The sequence below is a fragment of the Balaenoptera physalus genome, assembly GCF_965194825.1.
Source record: "Balaenoptera physalus genome assembly, chromosome: 16".
NCBI classification, from domain to species: Eukaryota; Metazoa; Chordata; class Mammalia; order Artiodactyla; family Balaenopteridae; genus Balaenoptera; species Balaenoptera physalus.
The window spans coordinates 90,832,780-90,860,079 of NC_138898.1; the positions used below are offsets into that span (position 1 = coordinate 90,832,780).

Sequence of the window (27,300 nt, forward strand, 5' to 3'; positions counted from 1 at the left end):
TCCCTTTAATTCTTTTTCTTGCCTTATTGCACTATCTAGAAACCCTAGTACAGTGTTGAGTATAAGTGCTTAGCATGAATATCCTTGCTTCATTCCGAATCTTAGAGGAAAAGCATTTAGCCTTTCATCACAAAGTATGAGGATAGTTGTTGCCAGGTTGAGGGCAATCTATTCCATTTTGCTGAGAGTTTTTAAATATGAATAGATGTTGAATTTTGCCAAATGATTTCTGCATCTATTGAAATAATCATGTTGTTTTCTTCTTTATTCTCTTAATATGATGAATTATATTGGTTGATTTTCGAATGTTGAACCAGTCTTGCATTCCTGGAATCAGTCCCACTTGGTCATATGTATAATCTTTTCTCTATACTTCTGAAATTTTGTGCTGAAATTATGTTAAGGATTTCTTTGCATCTATCTTTATGAGGGGTACTGGTCATACTTCTCTTTTCCTGTAATGCCTTTGTTTGGTTTTGGAATCAGCATAATGTTGGCCACATAAAATGAGATGAGAAGTATTTCTTCTCCCTCTATTTTATGTAAGAGTTCATGTAAAATTGGTGTTATTTCTTCCTTAAATGTTTGATAGAATTCACCAATGAAGCCATATGAGTCTAGAGCTTTCTTTGTGGAAGGGTTTCTGATAATAACTTCAAATTCTTTAACAGAAAAAGGGCTAACTCAGATTTTTCTATTTCTTCTTAGGTCAATTTTGAGAATTTGTGTCTTTTGAGTAATTTCTGTGCTTATCATCAGTGTTGTAGAATTTATGGTCATAAGGTTTTTCATGATATTTCCATAATATCCTCTCAATCCCTGGTGGATCTGTAGTTATAGCTCGTCTCTCATTTCTGATATTAGTGATTTTGTTTTCTCTGTTTTTCAATCAGTCTAGCTAGAGGTTTATCAGTTCTGCTGATCTTTTCAAAGCTTTTGATTTCACTGGTTTTTCCACATTGCTCTTATATTTTCTATTTTATTGTTTTCCACTCTTATCTTTATTATCTCTTTTCTCTACTTACTTTGGCTTTTCAGGCCTCTTCATGTAGAAACTTAGATGATTCATTTTAAATCATTCTTCTTTTCTAATATTAGCATATAAAATTATAAATTTCCCTAAAAGCATTGCTTTAGCTGCATGCTAGAAAGTTTGATATTTTGTTTTTATTTGTATTCAGTTCAAAACATATTCAAATTTTCCTTTTGGTTTCTTTGATCAATGGGTTATTTAGGACTGTATCATTTAATCTCCAAATATCTAGGGATTTTCCAGATACTGACATTTAATTATCAATTTCTGATTTAATTCCCTTTTGTCAGAGAACATATTTTATACAATTTTTATCCTTTTAAAGTTATTGAAACTCATTTTATGGCCCAACCAAAAGTCTTGGTGACTGTCCCGTATTCACTTGAAAAGCATATGTATTCTGCCGGTATCCTGCAGTTGTTAGCTGGAGTGTTTTATAACTGTCAGTTAGTTCAAGTTGGTTGCTTGTGTTGTTCAAATCTTCTGTATTCTCAATTTTTATCTACCTGTCCTAACAATTACTGAGAGAAGAATGTTGAAATCTACAACTGTAATTGTGGATTTATCTAATTCTTTCCGTTTTATCCATTTTCGCCTTATGTGTTTTGAAGCTCTGTAATTAGGTGCATTCAGCATTGTTATATTTTCTTGGTGAATTGACTCCATTATCATTATAAAATGTCCCTCTTTATCTCTGATAATACTCTTTTTCCTGAAGTCTGCTTTTCTGGTATTAATGTATCCATTGCAGTTTTTATGAATAGTGCTTCCATATTTTACTTTATCTGTGTCTTTATATTTAAAGTGAGTCTCTTATAAACAGCATATAGTTGAATAATGTCTTAATCCACTCTGATAATCTCTGCCGTTTAATTGAAGTGTTTAATCCATTTACATTTACCATCTAAGTGTTTTCTTTTTGATGCGTCCATTCTTTGTTTTATTTGTTCCTCCTTTTCTGACTTCCTTTGGATGAATCAAGGTCTTTTTTGATATTTCATTTTATCTCCTCTTCTGACTTGTTAGCCTATTTCTTTGTTTTATTTGTGTACGTGTGCAGTTGCTCTATGGTTTATACAATGCACCTTTAACTTACCACTGCCTAACTTGTATTAATATTACATCACTTCGCATATAGTGTCAAGACTTACGGCAGTATATGTTCACTTAACCCTCTCTCATCCCTTGTGTGATTATTGATTGTCATGTATTTTATTTCTACATATGTTATAAACTGCACAATAGATTGTTGTTAGTTTTGCTTTAAGCCATTAATTATGTTTTTAAGAAATTGCAAATGGAAGAAATTTTATCTTTACTCACCATTTTGGCACTCTTCAGTCCTTTGTGCAGATCCAAGTTTCCATCTGGCTTCATATTTCTTCACTCTGAAAAATATCATTTAACATTCCTTATACTGCAGGTCTGCTGATGATGGATTTTTTTCAGCTTCTGTTTTATCAAACAAAGAGCCGTTATGTCATCTTATTTTTGCAAGGTATTTCGCTGGATAAAGAATTCCAAGTTGGCCTTTTGTTTCAGCAGTTTAAAGATGTGGTTCCATTGTCTTCTTTCTGACATTGTTTATTATGAGGAGTGACCAGTATTTTTATCCCTATTTCACTGTATGTAATGTGTCTTTTTTCCTCTGTCTGCTTTTAAGATTTTATTTTTATATTTAATTTTCACCAGTTTATGATATGCTGATGTACGATTTCATGTTTATTTTGCTTAGAGTTCATTGTATTTCTTGCATCTGTGAGTTGACATTTTTCATTCAATTTGGGGAAAAAATTAAAGTGATTTTTCTTCCACGATTTCTCTTTTTCCTCCCCTTCTAGGACTCTAACTACATGAATGTTAGACCACTTGATATTATTCCTCAATTCACTGATTTTCTGCTCATCCTTTTTAGTCTTTTTTCCCCCTCCATGCCTTAGGTGTGTACTTTCTATTGCCCTTTTTTCAATTTCACTGATTTTTTTCTTCTGCAATGTCCAAATGGTTGTTAAGCCCATCTATTGAATTTGTAATTCATATATTCTACCTTTTAGGTTTAGAATTTCCGTTTGGTTATTTCTTGTTTCACATCTTTTTCCTTATTCCGTTCATATTTCCCTTAAATCTTTGGCATACTTATAATATCTGTTTTAAGGTCTTTGTATGCAAAGTTCAACATTTCTGTAATTTCTGGGTCCATTTCTATTGACTGGTTTTTCTCCTTGTAATTTGTTGGCTTATGCACATGTATATCAAAAATTTTTTATTGAATTCTGGTCATTGTGGATGCCAAGTTTCTGGATTTTGTTGCCCATAAGTTGTGATAAATTTTGATCTGGCAAATAGTTATGTGTGAATAGGCTTGATTCTTTTGGAACTTACTTTTAAACTTTGTTGGTTACATCTAGAGTGGTCCATATTCTGGAGTTAGAGTAGCCCTGCTCTTCAGGCGTGGACTTTCTAGGTCTCTGAATTCTCAGGGGACCCAGTGAGGTCTTCCAAGTCTGGCTAATTGGAACCCCAGCATTTGTCTGTCTTGGGTCATATGAAATCTCTCGGTTCACAGCCTCTTGGTACTTGTTCTCTGCTCAGCTCATGGAGTCTTACTTGCGCACGTGCAGTTTAGTATTTAGCCAAACACTATTTCTCCGTGTACTTCTCTCCTCTTGGTACCCCTCCTCCCAAATTGCAGACCTCAGCAGCCCTGTACTCTGGACTGTCACCTCAGTTTGGGCTCCACCCCTCTGCCCCGTGGTATGTAAAGTGCATCCAGGCAAAAAGCCAGTGATCATGAGGCTTACCCATCAATTTACCTTCCATCAGGGTCATCCTGAGCCCCCTGTTGTTCAATGTCTACAAACAGTTGTTTCAAATATGTTGTTCCATTTTATAATTGTTCAGTGTTTTCACTGTTGTTCATAACATGTTACTTTCCACAAACCTCACAACTGATCTGAATTCACCAGGCCAGGTAAGAGGCTATCATAAAAGACTGGCAATGAAGTAGGTCTCGTTGTATGAAATATTAGATTTTTATAAGAAATAATTGTGAGGCGTAATTCTTACTTTGCAGAAGCCTTCACTTTACAAAAGGGCTAGCTGCAAGTAAACAGTGTTTTTCCTTAACCCATTTAAGAGATTGGAAAATGACTGTTGAAAGCAGAGCTAGGTGATTGGCAGCGGAGCCCTCAAGCCTGTCCTGGAAGTTGCTTCCAGGTGGAGCTGTCAGGAGTGGAGTTAACGTACCATTGAAGTGTCAGCGTGTCCAGGGATCTGGGGCCCACTAGCAAGGCCAAAACAAAGTGAGGGGCACCGCGGGATGAAGTATGAAGACCTGGTCCAACTTGGGGCTCGGCTACCCCCAAGGATCTTGAGTGTGTAGAGCCAAAATGGGAAACACCATCAAAGACCAGGCAGGGTGTGAGCCAGGAGAGACCAGCATGTGTCTAGAAGGTTCTAGGAGCTTAGAAGGGGGTGAGCAGCTAAGTCAACAACCGATATCTCTGCCAACAGTGAGGAATGAGAGCAGTGCTTCTGTCAACCACCGGGAGAGCTTGTTAAAGGGCAAGCTCTGACTGAGAAGGTCCAAGGTGAGGCCTGGAATACTGCAGGTCCAGCAAGCTCCAGGTGGTGCTGAGGCTGTGGGCCCGCAGACAACACTCCCGTTAGTGAGGACTTTGAATCTGTGAGCCAGGGCTCACCCAGGGAAGCTCCTCCCTGAGGAATCAGCTGATGCTTGTGGCACAGGGGAGACCCCGGTGCTAAACCCAGTAAGTGGAGAGAGGAGGGTTGGATTTACACAAACTTAGTTTATCTGTAACATTTCACCCTTGAAGTTGCCTGTACCTGTTGGGGCTGACAGTTATACGGGAGGGGCATCAGGCATCCCAGAAATCTCAGCCGTGACCCTAGGAGAATTCCCCATAGAGCCACAAGGAGCCAAAACACATGCTCTTCTTACTTGTTCAGGAACCCAAATGCCAGCAGAATGGCAATAATCTTCCATTTAAAAAAAAAAAGAAAGAAAAAAGTAAGGAAGAAAACAACCCTCAAACTCTCTTACCTCCTGCCATAAACTTTTTTGTAGAGTGTAATCTCATGTGCCTTGAGTACAGATGAGGTCCAAAGTTTGATGCTGCAGACTCCATCAGGAGAGGGTGTGGCCCTTTCTCACATCTAACAGGTATTCGTGTTTGGGAGTCCGTGCACCTGCTCCCGTGTCCTGTAAAGGGCACATGTCACACCATCCACACATGCTTGGATTTTAGACACTGTAATGCAGAACACACTTTTGTTGATGTTAGCATCGTTTCACCACCAACCATACGGACTGGGTTCTTTCCCCATCATGTTTAGGAAATTAACAATCACGTTTTAACCTCAGCTTCTTGGATAATACTTGCAATAGTCCATTTCTTCTTAATAGGGCGTCAGATGTTAGTAAGTTCTCGACTTTGGGTTTAACTAATGAACTCGTACACGGATGATAATGATGAAAGCTCCCATTAATTGAGCATCTACTATATTCCAGGCAGGTGCTTTAGAAACGTGTTTAATCATCACTAAAATTCTGCCAGCTGTGGGCATTATTATTCCCGTTTTGTAGATAAATTGTTTATACATTATTTATGGGTTCCTATTTATAGAGGAACCGAGGAGGGGCAGTTGGAGGAACGGGGTGGGTGTCGGGTCTGGCGTGTTTTGTGAAGTGTGGGCACCATGAAGTCACTCACCCACCAGTGTTGAGCATCAAGGAGAGTCACTGAGCTCTTTCAAAGCTCTAGTGGCTTTTCCTTCAGCTTCTTGGCAAAGACTCCACTTTCTTCCCAGCCCCTTCCTTCTGCCGGGCAGACAAAGCCGGGCCTCTGACCGGGCCAGCATGCCCGGGAACTTCTCACCAACCCAAGGAGGAGACATCTGAGCCCACGGCCACATCCAGTCCTCTGCCTGAGTGAGCCCCTGGCCCCCGTCCTTTCCGGCCGAGACGACCTCTCTGCTCTCCAGGCCTTGCAGGGGGTGAGGGGCAGAGGGAGAGGCGAGAGTTAACGGGAGGCCGGCTCTGTTTTACACGGGATATGCTCTCTTCCCCTGTCTGTTTCCACGGCAACTGCTAATTAGCAAGCTGCTAATTAAAGTTCATATTTATGATCAGAAAATAAAATCATTGGACCTTTCCGAAATAGGATTTTATGAGTTTTGGCTCCAGCAACTGAGTCAGCAGTGAAGGGCCTGTGCTGTTCAGGACCGCGGTTTCAAGGCGGAGATAAATAAGCAAACAGCGCGGGGAGGAGGCTGAACCCAAGTCCTTGGGCAGAACTGGGCCTCGGCGGGACCGCCGGCGGGAAAGACGGGGCTCTGGGACGAGGTTCCTACACCGAAGCCGTCGGTCCACGTCGGCTATGTTCCGTCTCCGGGGTCACCGAGCTCCCGTGAGGCGGTTTTCTACTGCACAGCCAGCTGTTTTTGTTCTTTTCTGTTCTCGCCGTACTAGAAAAATCATCACCCACAAGCTCAGACTCGAACCTCCCCAGGTGTGTGTGCAGGAAACTCTCAATGCCACTTCCTTTCACATGTGACTTGGTTACTGCTGCTTCTCCGAGGGGTCTCCGGGCACCCTGTGGCCTCGAGTAACCCCTCTTCCTGGAAGAATTCAGCTCCTTGGGCCCTTGGATGTTGGCTTCATCCCTTTTGTGGGCCCTTGACGAGCCCAGTGGGGATCTCCTCACCCAGTCGTGGAAAAATTCTGCCATCTATGTTTGGTCTCTCTGACGGGGTGTGTTTCAGAATCCCAGAGTTGGAAGGGACTTCGAGGGCATCTGGCCACCCCCCCAGGAACATGGCTGCACGTCCTTTGCCCTGAAATCTCCCCCAAGACTGGGCAGCTTCCCTCCACTTGCCTTTGGCGATGTCATTCTTGCTGCCTGTCCTGCCCGAGCTTGGAAGGATCAGCTTTCTCCGAGGGGAGAAGAGGAGGGTGGGGGGGGGGGGTGATGGAAGGTCAGTGTGCCGGGCTGTGAAGACCACCGTCAGTCCCTGCTCCTCCCCGCACCCCTCTGGGGGGTCCCAGGCCCGGCGTTCGACGCCTCCACCTGCAGCCCGTCTTCTGCAACACGGAGGGCAGAGGGCCCTGTCCCACTGGGGTGCGCGGCAGGAGAGAACACGATGGAGGGCCCAGCAGGCGCGGAGCCGTTCTCGCAGGGTTGTAATTCGGCCAGTCCTTCGTGTCACCTTGGCCCTTTCCGCTCCCTAGCGTGTGCGAGGCGGTGCTGGTGGCTGAGACGGCCCCCGAGAACCCTACCAGCTCTGCAACTCCATTAGTGTGGGCTCGGACCGTGTAAGATTGAATCTTCACGCTGTGCTTCCCTCCCATTGATTGGCTCAGGGAGGCGTCACTCTGTTGGCAAAGTCCCGGTGATGCCTACAGCACAGCAGGTAACGAGGGGGCCCTGAGCCCACGGGAGGTACAGCGAGTCCCCCCGCGTCCTGTGCAGAGCCAAACCGGCAGCACTTCCCGCCGCTTCTCACGGGCTGTGGGCTGAACGCTGGGCCCCCGAGTTCACATGTTGAAGCCCAAACCCACAATGGGATGGTACTTGGGGGCGGGGCCTTCGGGAGGGATGAGGGTTATTTGAGGTCTGGGGGGGGCCCTCGTGATGGGATTAGTGATCTTAGAAGAAGAAGAGACAGCAGAGCTCCCCTGCCCTCCACGAGCTCAGGAAACGTGAGGACAGAGCAAGAAGGCGGCCGCCTGTGAACCAGGAAGGGGTCTCTCACCAGACACCCACCTGCCAGCAACCGGTGGTGGGAAGGCAGGGTGACAGGGCCACTTCTTCGGGAAACAGAGTGGGGACTTCTTACAGAGTTCAGTGTGCACCTCCCAGACGGCCCAGCAGAAGACATGACAACGTGTGCCCCCGCGAAGATGCGTACAGGAATGTCCCAATAGACAAATGGGGCCAACAACCTAAATGTCCGTCAGCAGATAAATGGATACACCGTGGTCCACACATCAGTGGACAGAAAGGGACAAGCCAGACCCTAGAGAGAGCTGGCCGTGCCAATCCATTTTCCTGAGGTCCAGAAAAAGGGAAAACTGAGAAAGCACAGTCGTGGTCGCCTCTGGGGTGGGCGTGGGGAATAGGATGAAAAGAGCCGTGAAGGCACTTGCTCGCGTGGTGGCCGTGCCCTGTTTCTTGATCGGGGTCTTGGTGACGGGGTGTCTTCTTTGCAAAACTCATTAAATTTAAGATGCATGCGGCTTACTGGTCATACTGCAATTTTTAAGAAAAGGAAAGGGAACAGAAAGGCTACAGACTGGGAAATAGAGGAATTAGGCAGAGCTGGTAGGTCTGGGCTCTGTTGTGTAGGGCCGCGGAGAACAGCGTGAGAAGCTCCTGTCTAGCTGTGTGGGACCAGAGGGGCCTCGCAGGCTTCTAGGAAAGGGGAAGGGCCAACCTTTAGGGATCACCTACTTGTGCAGGATGCTCGCACAGGCCAGGCAGGCAGGCGACTGTCACCCGTCACCTCAATCTAACTTGCGCTCTCGCTGAGCGTTTGCCAACCCGTGCTCCTCCAGGCATCTATACTGCAGGGCCTGCCCGTGGTGGGTGGGGTGGTCCCAGCCCTGCTGCAGCTCGCGGTGGAGGTCCAGCTGGATTGGACAGAGAGAAGACACGGTTGTCAGAGGAGCTGGGTCAGTGGCCAAGGCGGATGCGGGCAGGGGAGTACGAGGTGTTGGAGGAGAAAAGAGGGTGATGGTGTATTTGGCTCTGGGAAGCCCCGCGTGAGGCCCACTGGAGCGTCCTCCCCGGAATGTTCTAGGCCCCGCACTTCCATCAGCTGGCCTTCCTCTTCGGTGCAGTTCAAAGTCAGGACCGTGGTCTCCGGGGTGAGGGCCGGCAGAGCTGCGGGGCAGCAGGATGGGCGGGGCTGAGCTCCTGCCCTCCCATCCTCACCTTCCCCCACGGCGGACGCGGCTCCCGCTCTCTGCAGCGCGCCCCCTGCCGGAGAGACCACAGTTTCCTCCTCTTCTCCCAGCCTCCGCCTCTGCAGAAAGTCACCCACAGCCTCTGCTCAGAACAAAAATAAAAAGGGAAGTATGGCAGCCCACCCCGGCCCACACCTCTGCCCCTGCTAAAAACAGAGGCAGCCTGTGAGTGGGGTGTTGCGCCAGCTTCCGGGGGGGCCGCTGCTCCCTGTAGCATCAGCGCTTTCTGGGGGCCTGGCAGCCACTGTGCTGGAGGAGAGGGAATTTGAGAGGACCACGGAGAGACCCTCTAGCCAGACCTGGGGCCGAGCTAGTTTGCAAACGTGTGAGTATACTTTCCAACCGGCTGGTCCTCTTTACTCTGACACAGTGCGCGCAGCTGGTGAATCCACATCCTCGGTCAGGGAGCGTCTTCTGTGGCAGGTCTGGGGGCTGCCGTGGAGCCCGCCACCCCCCTCGCCGATCGGTCGTGCTCTCATCTGAAGCCTGAGCTCTCATGGCTCCACGCGTGTTCTTTTACCATCTTAATTTCCTAAACAACACGGGAGACTCGACAGCGGGTGCTGGGGCAGCTATTTTATGCTGTAGCTTTGATTGCACAGAGCGTGGACTGGAGCCCAGAGAAGACTTTCAGTAAATGCCTGATGACCGATTTGGACCAGAACGCTCTCATTTTTACGTGCTGGGTTTTTTTAACTAACTTTCTTCTGAGGGAGGACGGTGCAGAGGGCCCAGGAGTGGGGGCGGGTGCCCAGCGTGTGTTCCTGTTGAAGGAGTCAGATGCCCGCAGCCCAGCTGGGTGGAGGGGAAGTGTGTGTGCATCTGTTCCCAGAAGCTGGGGCCCTTGCCTTTATCGGCAGCTCGCAGCCCCACAGCCTTGCCCTCTCTGGGGTTCCTGCCCTCCCCGGGGAGCACCTTTCAATCAGTTCCTCCGAGGTTTATTGAGGTTCCGTACACAGAGAAACAAGCCTGTTGCTAAACGTTGTACAACAGCTAGCGCAGGCCCAGGCCCTGCCCGCAAGCAAAATGGCATGAGAGAGAGAGAGATTGCCAAGCCAGGCCAGGCAGGAGACGCGTGATCTAGAATCCGGGGAGGAAGGGCGCAGTGCGGGGCGAACGGCTTACCAAGCAGGCAGAAGGACCAGGCTCCCAGGGGGACGTCGCCCCTGCAGTACCTCTTGGAGGCATCTGACAAGGTTCCTCATTTCCTAACGACATGCTTCAGGAATCCAGTGAGTTCTGGGAGGCTGAAGAAACTTTTGCAGCAGTCCCTGGGGGTCTTTTGCTTATCAGAGACCGGAGTCTAGTTTTCGGGCGGGGGGGGGGGGGAGTGCAGGGGGGAATCAAACTGACGTCACTGGTTTGAAGAAGTCAGCTGGGTCGTGGGGGCGTCCTGTGCAGACATGTCACCGCCTGCCGGTGAAGCCTGGGCTGGCTCACAAGCCTGGCTTCCTGCGTGGCCTCGTTCAACGATCACAAAAGCAGCGGGGTCCCCCGACTCCCTTGCTACCAACATCCCTAACAGCCTCAAGTCAGTAACCGGCTACAGTGTCTGGGTGCCGTTTTGATGGGTGCCTTAATTACTGGTGATTGTGTCATTTGGTACATGCCAAAAAAAAAAGTCTTTCCAGTTTGCACCTTGATTCATAAGCTTTCGCTTCCATGGCAAGAAGCTAGAGCTGATCTCTGAGCGTAAAGATTCCCGCATTCCTATCACTGTTACTTTCAGAGACTGGGTCAAGTTCAAGTTATTTCCATCCCAACTGTGTGGGAAGGATACAACATCAGAAAAACACGGGCTCATATTTGCTGGTGCCTGGTGGCAGAGAAAGCGACAAAGAAACGCCCACCACCCTCCAACCCCGACAAGTTCCATCAAAGACACCTTGTCACAGCAGACCATTCAAAAAGAGGCGGTGGACACCAGCCTTCCTCAGAAGGAAAGTCCGCGTGTTTGGAGACGTTTTGCGACGTTGTCTTCTCTTCCTGACTCCCCTGATCTCGCACGGCTACGTGGAAAATGTGAGTCTCGGTATTTGTAGGTTTCGAGCTCGCGTGTGGCTTCAAAACAGGTGAGCCGGATTACAGGAAATTGCTCAGTTCACGTGGGCGGCGCTGGGGAGCTTCCAGAGGAGGGATGTGACTGACACGGATGCAGAGACAGGGGCAGTCCTTCCTGGCTTCCCCTTTCCCCAGCTCTCCTGGTGCCCGGCCCCCAACACTCCTCCCTTCACGGCGGCGTCTTGCTTCATTTCTCTGCCCTTTTCTCGGCCCCGCACCTGCGGGTACTAAATAAAGGTCTGAGTTCCGGTTCCCTTTTCTCAGTCCCCAACCTCTAAGCCTCGCCCCACCTCCCTCTGCTGCCCCCTCTTCTCTCTCGCCGTTTCCTGGACACCGAGGCCCTCAGGAGCCTCTCGCTGGATTCCCAGTCGAATCCGGAACCGGAGGTTTAAAAGCCGGGTGGAGAGAGACGCGACGAGCATGTGACTCCCCGACTCCCCTCCCCGCCGGGGTGTCCCCTCCCCTCGGCCGCAATTTCCTGACTTATTCATCAGAATTGATGGTTTGAAGGGTTCGTCTTGGTTGGCGACCCATCGTAGCTGTTTTTATTGACGCGATGTGATTTGATTTGAGGTGACATTTGCATATCAAAATTCACCGTTTTAAAGTGAACAGTTCCTTGGTATTTGGCACATTCACAGTGTCGTGCAGCTGCCACTTCCGTCTAGTTCCAAACCATTCTCGTCACCCCCAAATAAAACCCCATACCCGCCAGCGGTCACCCCCTCCGTTCTTCCACCGCAGCCCCTGGCCACCGCCAGTCGGTGGATTTGTGTCTGCGTGGATTTCCCTGTTCGGCACATTTCGTATCAACGGAATCTTACAATAAATGGCCTTTGGAGTCTGGCTTCTCTCGCTCAGCATAATGCTTTCGATGTTTGGAGTCTGGCTTCTCTCGCTCAGCATAATGCTTTCGATGTTTTCGTCCGTGTTGCAGCGTGGGTCAGTACTTCGTTCCTTTTTTACGGCCTAATAGTATTCCACTGTGTGTAGAAGATGTCTTTGTGTTTATGGGGTCTCTGGTGCTGAGGGTTCGTGGCTGGCAGGACTGGCATGGGGGCTGGGCAGAGGGACGTGGGAGAAGCGGGAACTTGGCCCGTGGCCCCCGCCCACCCCCAGGGCGGTTCCCTCCTGTGGCCGTGACAGCTCCGAGCCGCCCCCTTGAGGGGCACGGGGGAGGAAGGTGCAGCTCTGGCCAGCCTTCCCGAGCTGCGGTTCGGCTATGCTCCTGAGGACATTGTAACGGTTAATTACAGCCAGCCCTTGATTATCCGGAGGGGTAGCCCATTGAAATGTGGGGCCACAGGGGTGGAAGCAAGGGAGGGGGCCCCGTTCCGTGAGAGAGCCGTGTATTTCAGAGTTAATTTTGAGTAGGGAGACCCTTTCTGAGTCTCTCTTCCACCTCCCCCCTCCCTCCCCCTCCCCCTCCCCTCCCCCTCCCCTCCCCCTCCCCCTCCCCCCTCCCCCTCTCCCTCTCCCCCTCCCCCTCCCTCTCCCAAGCCTGCCGCTTAATCGAACGCGCAAGCCTGTTTCGCTCCCATCTTAGCGGATGCTCCACGAATGCGTTAGAACTAGCCTCCTCCCTTGCCATCTCTTTGGCAGAGCATCTCAGGATAGAAAATCAGGTTTGGATTTCACTTTCCTCGCAGGGAAACGCTTATTGTTGTAATAGCAGTGGCAAAGAGAGCACTGTATTCTTCTAAAAATGCCTCCAGTAAACGAGGATGCTGCCGCAAGACGCAGAGATGAAGTGGAAATAGAAAAAATCAGGCGTCTGGAGCCGCCCCAGGCTGGGCCATCGGTCCCAGAAGGATTGGGAGACGGTCGTTGTCGCTCTTCGCAGCTTGCCTGTGAGTCCTTTCCCGAACCCGCGGGTGTGCTGGGTAGTGAGGTGCCTCTCTTGTTTTCCTGCCCAGTTAAAGACTAAAACTCGCTGCTGTGTTCTGCAGTTTTCCATCACCGGCGTCTTGATTGTCCGTTCCCTGCCGGAGAGCAGGGCCGCGCGGTCTGGAGTCGTCCTAGCTGAGGTGCCAGCGCACCCCGCGATCTCGTGGAGGGCAGGCCCGCCAGCTCTTCGCCCTCCAGCAGCCTCGTCTTAGATCTGCCTGCTCCGTCCGCCGGGGGTTTTGTTCCTGAGTCACTCTGTGCCCTCCTCAGATCTGGAGCCAGTGCCCACTGGGTGTCAGGCAGCCATGGCACAGCAGGCCCTGTGCCTGGGGTCCAGCAGTGTTTCTTCCGAAGGTCCGCTGGGGACGCGGTTTCTGTCAACTTCCTGTCACCTCCCACAGTGAGGGGTGACGCGTGAGGCCGACTCCCCAAAATGCCGGCTGGTGTCGGGTTATCCGTTTTCAGAGAATTAGGATTCCACAAACGGAACCCCAGCGCCCCAGTGGCTAGAACTGGGTCTCCTTGAAAATGCAGCAGGTGCTTCAGACTCCAGGAGCGCCCCACGGATGGAGCACATTGCAAAAAACCGGTGGTTGCCGTAACGCTGACGCGATGTGTTGGGGAGAGGGAAGGCTGGTGGAGGGTTCTGCCCAACAGGATGGAGGACCCGCGCGGGCGTTTCTGCGTGTCACCCGGTGGAGATGGTTCTTGACAAGATGTCTCTGTCCCTGTAGATCGGAAGCTGGAGGGATGGGTATTCTATTTTATTTACTTATTATTTTACTAGAGCGTGGTTGCTTTACAATGTTGTGTGAGTTTCAGGCGTACAGCAGAGTGAATCGGTCATACACATACGCGTATCCACTCTATTTTAGGTTCTTTTCCCGTACGGGCCATTACAGGGTATTGAGTAGAGTTCCCTGTGCTCTCCAGTAGGTCCTTATTAGTTATCTGTTTTATATGTAGTAGTGTGTATATGTCAAACCCAGTCTCCCAGTTTATCCCTCCCCTCCCACCCCCTGGTAACCATGAGTTTGTTTTCTACGTCTGTAACTCTATTTCTGTGTTGTAGATAAGTTCATTTGTACCCTTTTTTTCAGATTCCCCATGTAAGCGATATCATATGGTATTTGTCTTTCTCTGTCTGAGGGATGGGTATTCTAGACTTCCAGCCCACGACTGACTGAGACTACAAGATAGATTGGCGCTTAGATCTGAACTGCAGGCACAGCAAAACCAGTTGGGTATGACTGAAGGGCATACGATCCTGTCAGCCAGCTGTCACGTGAAAACCCTCCCCACAGCCACCGAGAGAAAGGTCTCATCCAGTGAAGAGAGGAAACTATAACAAGAGAGCCAGCACTTATCCATTGGAAATCAATCACTTTATAAATAGTAAACGCCTATTTGTGAAAGATACTTGCTAGACCACGGGGCGTACAAGGAAGCAGGAGATGGTCCTGCCCAGAGGATCGTAAGCAATATGGCAGACAGATTCTCACAACACCAGGTGGGAGAGTCGCAAATCAGAAGCCCAGACAGAAGGGTTGAGGACAGACCTTTATAAAGTTTTTCTCTAAAATCTGTTTGGTGTGGAAGTAATTATACAGAACGCCAAGGCAGAGACTTCTCTCCATCTTGAGTTTGCCACGGGCTTCCGAAAGGGTGGACTAAGTGATAATTGATTAAGTGCCTCCCTGTGTGCACTGCAGCAACCCTAAGATGTAGGTGCTCCGTGTCCAACTTTACAGAATGATTAATGGGGGCTCAGAGAGGTTAAGCAACATGCTCGAGGCCACACAGCTGAAAAATGGCAGGATCCAGGACCATATCCTTTCCTCTAGAACACAGGGAAGCAGAAGCTGCTGGTTTTCTCTCTTGATGCAAAGTTTTGGTTTGATTCTTTTTGTTTGATTAGAGTAGAATTCCTGCAGTCCTTCTCCCACAGCCCCCATCTTTTTTTTTTCACGGGGCCGTGGGGAAATCCATGTCAGTTCCCACCCACAAACACAATGTATTTTAACCTCTGGAGGGCAGGAGTTACATCTTGTTGTGGGGGGAGCGGGGGGGGCTTCACTTGGAACCTCAGTCCCCCAACTCTCTAAGCCGACAGCGGAAGGAGTCTTCACAGAATCACTCTCCCCCAGCCTTCACCACCTCCTGCTTTGCTTTCTTCTGCTGCCCGGAAATCTGCCCAGGGGACTGAGGTCTGAGAAAGTACAGTTCTGACCTCAAGCCTTGCACACCTCGGGGTGTTCGCGGAAGTCTGAGATCTACATAAAAGCCTGGTCTGCTGCTTCCTGCACCGGCGTTTTGACCGGCCCCAAAGGCTTTTCTAGAAAGAGGCTCTGGCAGCCCCGTGCAGCCAGGGACAGCCAGAGCCTCAGGCCTCCTCCTTGGCTTCCCTGCTGCGGCCGGGGTGACCTCCCTGATTTCAGCAGTTGGTATTCTCCCCGGATGGTGATGGGAGAATCAGAAACACCCCACCCTCCAATACGACCACCCTGTGGCCATATAAGAAAACCTGGAGTGTGCCTTTTTCTAGATCCTAGCTTAGTTGACTGAAGTCATCGGCAGCATTGTGTTCAAACACATGGAAATGTGTTTAGGGGTGTTACTGTGTTTACCTGTCCCCGTGACATTTCAAAAAATAGACGGCCCCACGACTAGAAATGCGTTTTAAATTGATCGCCGTATCGATCCTAAGTAGATTTTCAGTGTGCCTTATAAACGCAGAAGGGAGAGAGCTTGTTCCGTGTGCAGCCTGTTCGCCCCGAGTCCTCAAAGGATGCAGCTCTGGGCCCTGGAGGTAACTCCGTCTGAGCTGCAGGCGGTAACTCGACCGACCTGCATTCCCCAGCCCTCCCCCTACGCGCTGCACTGTGCCTCTGATTTGCATTCTCAGAGCTAACGCTCACCTTTAAAATAAGGGCCAGGCCCAGCTGTGGTCCAGGCTCCCTGTCCTTCTTTCCCTTCTTCACCAGTCACTGCTCCCATCTTTCTGTCACCTCTTCTTCCGATGAATCTGCGAGGCTTTCTTACCTTTGTTCCTGCAAGTTTCTTTCTCTGCCACCTTTGCTCTGCTCTGAACATCCCTAAATGTGTCACTTGTGTCTTATCCTCACTTGTCCTTATTTTCTTTTCTCCTGAACCTTCTCATAGTCTCTTTCTTTTTCTTACTCTTCTGTCGTTCTCTGCTAGTAATGCTTGTTGAATCCAATGGGTGGATGGGTGGATGGATGGGTGGGTGGATGGGTGGGTGGGTGGATGGATGGGTGTGTGGATGGATGGGTGTGTGGATGGATGAGTGGATGGATGGGTGGATGGATGAGTGGATGGATGGGTGGATGGATGGCTGAATGAGTGAGGCTCCCACTCTCCTGCTTCAAGTCTACTCTGATGTATCCTCGTTACCAGACTCTGCAGACGTGCCCCGGTAGACGTCCAAAGGCCTTGGGCCCCCGCCTGGTTTCCTTTTTTAACCTTGTCCCAGGCTCCCATGGGATTCCTGTGCAGCCAGGCGAGACAAGCAGGAGATAAAGGGGGAGGTTTAAGTCTGCACATGGCTCCCACAGAAACTGCCAACTCTCATTTTTGGCTGCTCTAAGAGTGGGCTTCTTATTTGATGACGCTGGTGACCTTTCCTACGAAATGCAAGGACCCAACCTTTTCACTTAGAAGATTCTCGGGGCCGCTGGGCTCACCCCACACTCTCGTGCCAGCCCCCAGACTCCCAGGAGCAGGACTTCGTGTCAGTGCCCACGTTTAGGGCTGTGCCTGCCCCATGTCCAGTTTTGTCCCTTCCAAACTGCCTCACCCAGACCCCAACCCGGAAAGGAACTCATGGTTTCCACCCACCTCTCCTGTGCTAGAATTTAGCTTAGATGAAGCCAGCGGTCTCTTTTTGAAAGCACAGAGGGCTCCAGAATGGGAACCAACTGGTGGTCTCGGTGACTTGACATCGCCCGTGGCCAAGGCGGGCTTGCTGACCAGGCCTGGAAGGCACCCGCAGGAGAAAACAGTGTTTCATTACCATCAGGGCTGGCCCGGAGCAAAGCTGCCCTTCCGGGAATGAGAGAGGATGACCTCACGCTGGGCTTTGGGTTTGGCAAAGGGGTGTCCAGCCACGGCTCACGGAGACCATCGGAGCTGTCAGTTTGCTGTGTGCGCAGCTCTGGAATCTAGACGGAGCGAATGCTTGTAAAGAGCCAATGTGATAAATTGATACACATTTCAGAACAATTTAAGTCTGTCATTCCTAATTCTGCTTTTCACAAAAGCTTCTCTGCAGTAGTGGTAGAAAAATGAGAGCTGGAGGGGGGGAGAGAGGGGGAGCAATGTCCTTTGGTCGTGCACGAGGTGTACGCCCTTCCAGACTTCTCTGCCCTGATAGGTGCAAGTCAGAATCCTGTAGTGACAGGACATGTCTGGATATGTGGCAGGGCCTGGGGAGGGGGAGGGCTGGTGTTTGCCATGTCCCCCAACCACCCCCAAATCCTGACTGCCCAAAGATGCTTCCTCTTTTCCCAAAAGCTATCAAGCTGAGACATTTTCATGCCACAGAAGCCATTGGCCCTTTGCCCGGGTCACCTGGAAGTGGATGGGTGGAGCAGCTTGAGGAGTGTCAGGTGGAAATATTACCTGGTGGCCTGGTGCCCAAGGAGATGCCCCGGGGGTGGTGGGCAGTGCCCTAGGCTGAGGGGCCGGACATGCCTCGGATGATGGCTGAGAAGTTTGGCTGTAACTCGAGTTGGGGGGAGGGGTGCATGTGGAATAAAGAGGAGTAAAGAGAAGAGATGGATTCCAGTGGATGTGATGGAGGCTGGAGACGTGACCAGAGATTGGCTGAAAAGTGAGGGGCACGGCTCCGGATTTGAGGCAGGACCCAGCGGGCAGGATAAATCATCCGGCGTATGCGCTGGACAATGGTGTGGTGTTAGTTATCACTTCCTGGGCAGTGCCCCATCTCCCTCAGGGTCACGCTGTTTGTTTCTGTCCCCTGCAGGCCTTTGTACATGGGCAGTACTTAGTCCTTATTGATTGCTTACTCTGGTTTTGTATCTAGAAAAAAAGGAACAGGAACAAATAGATAAGGAAGTTGCTCAGATTGTAGGGCTTAAGAGTGTGTGGCTGGGACCAATGTGATTTTCTCAAAAGGCTTAGATCTTGTTTGTAATGTGTATCTGCTGGGATGATTTTTGGCTGCAAGTTGTAGAAACAAAATCACAGTTTTATACATACTAGGGATTTTATTCTTCTCATGAACCAAGAACTCAAAGGTTAGCTTGGACCCAAAGTCCGTGAAGCATCCTATGCAGCCATACTTAGAGTGTGGACTTTGTCTTCATGCTCACAAGATTGCTGCTCTTCTTCCAAGCATTGCATCCACATTCCATGTAGGAAGACCGGGAGAAACAAAAGGTGCTTCTCACCTGATTCCTCCTCCTCTACAGACCCTTCCTAGATGTCTCAGCCAGAAACTTCCACTTACATGTCATTGGCCAGAATTGTGTCACACACCCACAATTCTAGCTGCAAGGGAGGCTAGAAATACAGTTTTTTTTTTTTTTAAGGTGGGTACAGTAATGCTCCAAACAAAATTGGGGCTCTGTTGATAAGTAAGATATTGGGTCGGCAGCTGGCAGTGTCTGCCACTACACTGTGAATTTAAAATGATAATTGCTGCTTTCAAAATATGTATCAGCGAAACTCTCCTGATTACTATACACATGTTAATTCATGGAAAATATTATCATCTCAATATTTCAGTTGAATGAGCTGAGATAGACAGAGGTTAAAAAGTTAACGGGTTCCAGAGAAGAATTTTGCAGGAGGAATTTTCTAGCTGCTTCTCTAAGTGCCCTTTTTGTAGGAATGAAACGGATTGTAGGGCAGGAGACACACAGGAAGGGCTGCATCTGGTTCTTTCCCACTAAGCTTTCATGTCAGAGCCGTAAACACAGTAGACATTGCTGGTGTGTACCGGCGTCTCCAGCCTGTTCTCACAGGCAGTAGATCATCCTTCTCAATAATTTTTCACCCGTTTTTATGCCAGAAGTCCTTTCAATTAAGTGGAGGTTTCATTGGAATAATTAAACCCTCCATCTCAAGCCTCTCACTCCAATCATCCAGACAGATCAATTAAAACCAGAGACGCATTTATCTAACTGATGGTTGACCCCCTTCTTATTCCAGAGCTTTTGCGCTGGGGCAGCCCGCGGAGAGGAGAGATGTCTGTCCCATAGAGACAGCTCATTTCCAAAGGGCTTGGCACTCCCTGGATCTGAAGTCATTGCAGCCTCGTTTATTTTATTCAGGTTCTGACTTTTATTTATTCACCCAACAAATATATATTGAGCACCTCCTAGGAGTCAGACCCCGTGCTGAACTTTACCGGGGAGGCGGGAGTGAGGGGGGGATGCAAAGATAAAGCAGACATGTGACAGGTAGCTGAACCCCTCTGAACCCACTTCCTCTTCCATAAGTTGGGGACAGTAGTGGTATCTACCTCATGGGGTTGTTGTAGTAAACGAGGTAATCCACATGGAGCATTTAGCCCAGTGTCTGCTTATAGCAACTACCGTGTCCCTTTTCCTAGACAGCTATTAGAGGATATGCTCCAGCAAAATGAGGAAATAAAGCAAAAAAAGAGAAAGATACGGAGCCCAGGAAGCAAGGAATCTGATTAGTTAGATTAGATGCTGTGCTTCGTCAGTGTTAGCTGTGATGATGGCGAGTTTTAGACCAGGTCATGCTGAGTCGGTGAGGGTTGACTTGGAATCTCCGCTCTGCCACTTAGTGGCTGTGGGATCTCACTCCGTTATTTAACTCTCTGATCTGACCTCCTCGTCATAAAACGGGAATCCTAAAACCGACCTTGTCAGGCTCCTGTGAGTGTTAAGCGAGGCAGCATCTGTGACGTGCCCAGCACATAGTCAGCGCTTCTGGTTTAGGAAGGGGTGAGCTGTCTGACAAGTTTTACCAAAAGTAGACTATAGTACGTGTTCAGAGAATGGAGGTAACTGATTGATTCTTTATACTGAAATGCCTTAAATGGTTCCAACTATTGACATAGGTAATTTTTTTTAGCATGATAATACATATGTCATGCAGAGATAAAAAGTAAAGTAGAAAAAAAAAAAAAAAAGTAAAGTAGGCTTGTCATGAAAAACATCCATCCCCAGCCCTGATCCCCAGAGGCAGCTACTTCTAACTCTTTTTCTCCATGTCATTTTCTTCTGTTATTTACCTCCTTATTTCTAAATAATATGCTTACGTTGCTATTTATCAATATGTCGGTTTTAAGACATTATTTATTGACACGCCTTTAGGTGGATGATAATTTAGCTCCCTTTTCCTAGTTCCCCACTCCATGCACTTCGCCCCCCGCCCCCACCGCCCGCCATCATCTCGGTGCATTTAGATCAGTTTTACCTGTTACATCATCGTGACCAGGTAAATATTGTTCGTGTTGAGGCAAGTTGTATGCTGAGATTATGTTTCCTTTCCTATCTTTTTGTTTTTTCCAAAGTTAATATTGCCTCTCTTTTTTTTTCACTTACTGAGGTTTTTTAAATGTACCTATCCTCAATTTTTTTCTTTCTGATTCTCAGACCTGTCATTTGCCTAATAATAATATTTCCTAAATTATGAAATATATCAGATAATGGTTCATTATTTTCCCCCTGGCAGTCTGCATCTAGTGGGCCCTCCATGATCCTGCCAGAATCTTGGCCAGCTACTTTTTACTGCATCCCTCTCATCCTGCAACTTTCCTTGCTGCTCTGTTTCCTGGCCTTCATACCTTCTTTCTTGTTTTATTCCCTCATTTTACTGGAGCATAGCCTGCAGTAGCTTCCTAAGAAAGGGTGCGTGGTATCTAAATGTTTACAGTCCTCACCTTTTTGAAAATAGCATCATTCTCTTTTCACATGTAATAGTTTGGGTAGGTATAGGATCCTAGGTTTAGAAGTCTCTTCCGTTGGAAATGTGAAGGCATCACCCAGCTTCCAGCATTACTACTGAAAGATCTGATGCCAAACTTACTTCGAGTCCTTTGCACATGACCTGAGCTTTCTCCCAGGAGGATTTTAGGGTCTTCTCTTACTCCCTGGCGCCCTGAAATTTCAGAATGATATTCTGAGAAGGTTATTTTCCACTGAGTGTACTGAGCACTCAAAGGACCCTTTAAAACTGAAGACTCGGGACTTTTCCTGGTGGCGCAGCGGATAAGACTCCGCGCTGCCAATGCAGGGGGCCCGGTTTCGATCCCTGGTCAGGGAACTAGATCCCACATGCATGCCACAACTAAGAGTTCACATGCCACAACTAAGGAGCCCTGGAGCCTCAACTAAGGAGCCCACATGCTGCAACTAAGGAGCCCGCCTGCCACAACTAAAACCTGGTGCAACTAAATAAATATTTTTTAAAATAATAATAATAAATAAAAAATAAATAAAACTGAAGACTCATGTTTTTACATTTGAAGAATCCTCTAATACTATTTTCTCTGATAATTTCATCCTATAATTGATATTGTATCCCCACAAGATATACAGGAAAGGAAGCATAATTTCTGCATAATTTCTATTTATTGGATATTAGACCTTCTAAATTGACTTCATTTCCCTCCTTTCTTATTTTCCGTCTCTTAACTTTTTGTTAACTTTCGGGGCGATTTCCTCAACTTTATCTTCCAAACTTTCTATCGATTATAAACTCCGGCTACTTTATTTTAATCATGAAGAACTCTTTCTTGTCCTTTGCTCCCTTGTCAAAGCACCCTACTGTTGTTTTATGACTGCAATATCTTATCTAATCTCTTAATGGATTTTAATTATTGGATTGTGTTTTTTCCGTTTTCTCTTATTCTGTGCACTGTCTGCTTTCTGCCGTTTCCCTGTATCAGTTTGTCTCTTTCGATCTCTTCCTTTCATGTGGAGACTTTGCTTAAACATTAAGTGCCCCTTGCCTCTCTGTTTATTCTTATGTGGGAGGGAACAAAAACTGTGCATGCAAGTTCTGCTTGCATAATGGGCTTCCCTGGAACGTGAATAATCACTGGCTGACTGTGCTTTGAATAACACCAATGACGGGGAGCTCATAACTCACCAAGCAATTGACTCCTCTTTTGAGAAGCAGGAGTTATTCTTTTGAACCCTGAGCCAATATCTGCCATCTTAGAACTTGGTTTTAGTTCTGTCTTAAGTTTGTGTGTTAAAGTGATATTTCAGGGAGATTTTGTACATACACTTTCTGGTTAGAGTCATTTAAAAGGTAAACTTTTTTTAAAAAGGCAATTCTAGGGGCTGTATGGTAGTGATTAAGTCCAAATCCAGCCTTCCATGCTAATCATATGACTTTGAACCTCTCCCAGGTTTGATTTTCTTGTCTATACTGTGGTGATGACGGTGACGACGGTGATGACGATGGTGGTGGTGGTGATAAAACCACCTGTCTCTTGAGCAGTTAGGCTTAGCCAAGTGCCTGGCAGGCTAAGTCGTCTATAAACACAGGGATGATGTGTCCACCAGTTGAATGTCGTACCTATGAGTCAATCGCTCAGGAGACATAGCCGATACATTTTCCCCGACCTTAGGACCAAGTTTTCGAGGGGGAACTTAAAATTCAAAGGGCAGAAATAGAAAGTTCAGCCTCATTACTGGGTGTCTTGTGCCTCAGTTTTCCCAAACTACATTGACACATCATCGGATAGTACAAACCTGCTTTCCCTTTCCTGCAATTAAAACCTCTCCTACTATGAATTTTCTTAAAGCTTCTTCTTCTGATTATAAAAGAGGAAAAATGCAAATGCATTCTTCTTTGTTTAATGCAAATACAGAGAAGTATCATTTCCCTGGGCCTCCCTGGGCCTTGGTTTGTTGGGCTGAGGACGGCCCTGCCGATCTGGGCTAGGGCACCTGGCCTGCCCATAGATTTCCTGCTCGCCCAGCCCTCGCCCGGGGCCCCACAGCCGAGGAGACCAAGAAGACAGTGTCCTCCAGAGAAGCATGTCACCGCCACCTCCCCAGGGCTGAGGGTCTGAGACAGCTGACTCCGATCCAAGCTGACACCCAACAAGAAGAGCTGCTGTCAGCCCTGGGAGATCTGGTGTCATCTATGATTAATCCTCAAAGCCAAAACCCAACAAGTTTCTGATTAAACGATGGCATCCCAGGGTCCCCATCACCCCTGAGTGGAGCTGTGGGTTTGGAGCAGCCATCTGGAGCCCCCACCAAAGGACCCTGGCAGCTGCCAAGACAGGTGTCAGGGACTTCCCTGGTGGCGCAGTGGTTAAGAATCCTCCTGCCAATGCAGGGCACCCGGGTTCGAGCCCTGGTCCGGGAAGATCCCACATGCCGCGGAGCAACTAAGCACGTGCCCCACAGCTACTGAGCCTGCACTCTAGAGCCCACGAGCCGCAACTACTGAGCCCGCGTGCCACGACTACTGAAGCCCACACACCTAGAGCCCGTGCTCCGCAACAAGAGAAGCCACCGCAATGAGAAGTCCTGCACACCGCAACGAAGAGTAGCCCCCGCTCGCCGCAACTAGAGAAAGCCTGCAGCAGCGAAGACCCAACACAGCCAAAAATAAATAAATAAATAAATAAAATTGCCATCTCTCAAACCACTAAAAAAAAAAAAAAAACATTTAAAAAAAAAGAAGACCGGTGTCGTCCCCTCCTCACCTTCTCAGGGTCTGCGCCTCCCCCTCCCCCTGCCCCCTCCTCTACCGCCCTTTCTCCAGAAGGAGAGCTGGCCCGTTCCCTCAAAACCCACAGTCCCAGCCGGGCTCCTGGAGCAACTGGCTGGGCATGACGGCCTTGTCAGTCACCATAAGGAACGCCGCCCTGGGCAAGTGACGGCGCGTTCCTGCCCAAAGCCACGGCGAGCAGAGCTGAGACGTCATTCACAGTGAAGGGAGCGCTTCTGGACTCAGGAGTGTGGTTTGCTGCTTTTGACCTGATGAATTAGTAGCTGATTAGAACGTCTCCACTCTGCAGATGCTTCCATCAAAGACTTCTAACGACCTTCCACCCGGCCACGGGCAGCCCCACAGTTACCATGTGGCCTTCTCTCCACTCCCAGAGTCTTGGGACCTGGGGCCAGTGGCCTTCCCGCTGTCCATCGGTGGGAACAAAAGCCCGTCTCCCCCAGCAGCTCCAGGCCGTGGTCCACTGCATTCCCATCACCTGAAGAGATGCGGGCCCTGGGATTGCGTGGCCTTTGCTTCCAAAGCAGCGGGCCCCTTCGCCACTTGAATGGTTCTCTCTCTTCAACCTGTGGCCTTGTTTCAAGTCATATTATCTTTCCTCTTACAGATCCTGCCCATCACACCTCCACATCCAGAAGGAAACTGGCTCAGGGAAGGACCAGCCCCAGCCAGGAGGAGTAAAAAGAATAAAAGTCACCTCTTGTCTACTGAGTGCCGACTCTATGCCAGGTACTTCACGTGTGTCTACTTTATGTAAAATAAATAGAAAGCGAGGTCACCTGAGACCTGCCAGGGGAGCGGGGAGGGGAGGGTTCCAGGCGGAGGGAGGTGCAGGAAGCAGGTTCTGAGCAAGCGGGCACCTGGTGGAGAATCAGAGACCGTCAGGCGAGATGCGACCGTGGGGGCTGGCGTGGGGGTCAGCTCGGAGGTCAAGACGGAGATGCTGAACTGTATCATAGCAGCAGCTGGGGCCACACGGTCCATGTTTCCAACGAATGGCGGAGGGACGTGAGACCAGCAGCTGCCATGGAGTTTGTCCACGGGCAGGTAGCCTCCTTGGCCTGTAAAAACTTGAGCAAAATAGCCCTTCCTGTAGAATGTGGCCCAGGAGCCTTGAACCTGCTTTTTCTGGCTGTGTGTAGAAAGACAGATGTGGTCTAGGGTTTGACTCAAGACCAAGCCAGACCCTGCTGAGGGTACTGTCCGAGTTGCCATCAACTCTGGCTACAGTTGAGGGGAGGGAGGACTGTCCAGCCTGATAGGCTGTTAAAGCTCAGGGCCTCGGTGTCTAAGAGTGTGTTTCCGAGCAGATGTTTCATCCAGCTTCCTCCAGGTGATGGGGCCGAGTCAGGCTGAGTTACAGGGAAGCGTCTGAGAAGAGAAATACATTTGAAATTGTGGTCAAGGTGGGTTTTTTTTCTTTTGAGCCTAGCTACACTATCCAGAGTTCCTGCCCATGAAATATTTCATACGTATTTATACACACACACACATAAAAATGTATACGTGTATCTATCTATGAAACAAAGAACAGTAAAATGGACACGCGTGTCCCCAGCTGAAGCAGTATTTCCAGGATCACCCAGGTCACCTATGTGTCCCTCCACGTCACAGCCGTCCTGCTGCCCTCACCCTTCTGACGTTTATCAGACCCCCGCTCTTCAGTACAGGTTTGCAGTATATCCTCAACCGTATAGCTGAGTTGCGTATGTTTGGGAAATTTCGTGGGCACTCCCCTATCGCACGTAATCTTTCGCGATTTGCTTTTACACTCAGCGTCACCTCCCCGAGGTCCGTCCGTGTTGACGCACGAAGCCATAGTTCTTTTCCCCTGCCCTGCTGTAGGGTACGCCATCGTTGAATACGCACATTATTTACCCCCTCTACTTGTGTCGGGACGTCTGTATGGTGTCCAGGTTTTTTGGATACACGGTGCCTCTGTTGAATATTCATGCACGAGTCTCCAGCTCAAATTAATGGGGAGATTCTTGAAGGTCTGTAGCAAGGACCAGACATCACACGTGGCCAAGGCTTACAGGGCTGGGAAGTAGAGTCATACGCCCAGAGGGAGGACTCTTGCCACTTCTCAGGGGCCCTTGGGGGTCTCACTGCAGCTCCGCCTGGCAGACCAGCTCCCTCCGCCTCCATAGCCTCGAGCTGCCTGGGGCTCTGCTTTACTGTGGCCAAGTTCTAGCCTCCACTGTGGCCACCCTGATGCCACCTCCTAGCTAATTCCCCACAGCACATTTACCCGCCCCACTGTCTCTTTGGCCCATAGGAAATTCCCAGGTCAAGGGATTGGGCTAGTGCAACCAGCCTCGGGATTGGTCCTCTTTGGAGCAGGTCACTCGGCTGTGGCTGGAGGGTTTATTTGGTACAGACAGGATATCAGGGCTGTGGCCATCTGAGGACGTGAGCAGGAAGGCAGATATTAGGTATTGGCGTATCGATTTCCCTAGACTTGGTTGTCATCTTTGTTCATTTTTCTTTTTCTCCTTTTTCAAACTATACACATAATACATTGACACGTGTGTGTGTTGTAAACACTAAAACAGTATAGGTAACGTCCAAGTCCTCCTGGCCAGTAACTTCAGAATTCCTCCCTCTTCTTAGATAGAATCAGTATAATCAGATCCTCTCAAACTTTTCCCCTCCCTCCTTCTTTCCCTCCCCTCCCCTCTCCCTATTTCTCTCTCCCCTCTCTCTTTCACTCACACACACACACACACACACACCCCTACCTATATAATTACAGGCGTTGCATTACATGAATGATTTTATACTGTGTTGTGATATTTTTTCTGACACCAAAGGTATAGTGTTTTCTTGACACCAAATACGTGTCATTTTTTCACACATCCACCAGTTCTCTGACACCAACTGGGTGTGTCCAGCAATCCAGTTCACTTCTGACACTAACTGTCCAGAGGCAGCAAAGATGCCACAGGCTAAGGGCTCAATCCCACAAGCCTGCCCCCGCCTCGGATGCCGGCCCCAAACCCAGGGCCACCTGCCCTCTGACTGAGCAGCTCTAAATCAGGGTCTCCCACAGCCTCCTCGCCAGGTGCAGTAATTTGCTGGAATGGCTCACAGAACTCAGGAAAACACTATACTTACTATAACGATTTTAAAGGATACAAATGAAAACACATATGAGGAGGTCAGGAAGGGTCCCGAGCACAGGAGCCTCTGTTCCCATGGAGTTGAGATGAGCCACTCGCCCAGCATGTGCTTGAATTCAGAAACTTGGAAGCTCTTTGCCCCTCATCGTTGAGGGATTTTCATCAAGGTGCTATTACGTGTGTGATTGATTAAATCATTCTCTGTTGGTGATTGAGTTCAATCTCTAGCCTCTCTCACCTCCCCTGAGGCAGGAATGTGGGGCTGAAAGTTACAACCTTCTAATCACTTGCCTGGTTCTTCTGGCATTCAGCTCCCATCCTAAAGCTACTAGGGGCCCCTCACCCAAGAGTTATCTTGTTACCATACAAAAAGCATTCACACCCTCGTCACTCTGGAGATTACAATCCGTGCTGGGAACCCGGGGCAAAGACCAAATATATTTTTAAATTATACCACATGTATGTGTGTACGTATTTACTTTTTTATTTTTATT

General features: G+C 48.8%; 1 protein-coding gene across 4 annotated transcripts in view; it reads left to right on the forward strand.

Moving 5' to 3' along the window:
- The window catches only part of CARD11 (caspase recruitment domain family member 11), a 108,125-nt gene that overhangs the window by 46,059 nt on the left and 34,766 nt on the right, over nucleotides 1–27,300 (forward strand). For all 4 annotated transcript variants that reach the window (XM_082429109.1, XM_082429108.1, XM_082429106.1 and 1 more), the window contains one exon: nucleotides 24,292–24,413. In XM_082429109.1, the coding sequence (XP_082285235.1) occupies nucleotides 24,407–24,413 (7 nt within the window). In that variant the 5' untranslated portion in view covers nucleotides 24,292–24,406. The remainder of the gene's footprint in view (nucleotides 1–24,291; nucleotides 24,414–27,300) is intronic.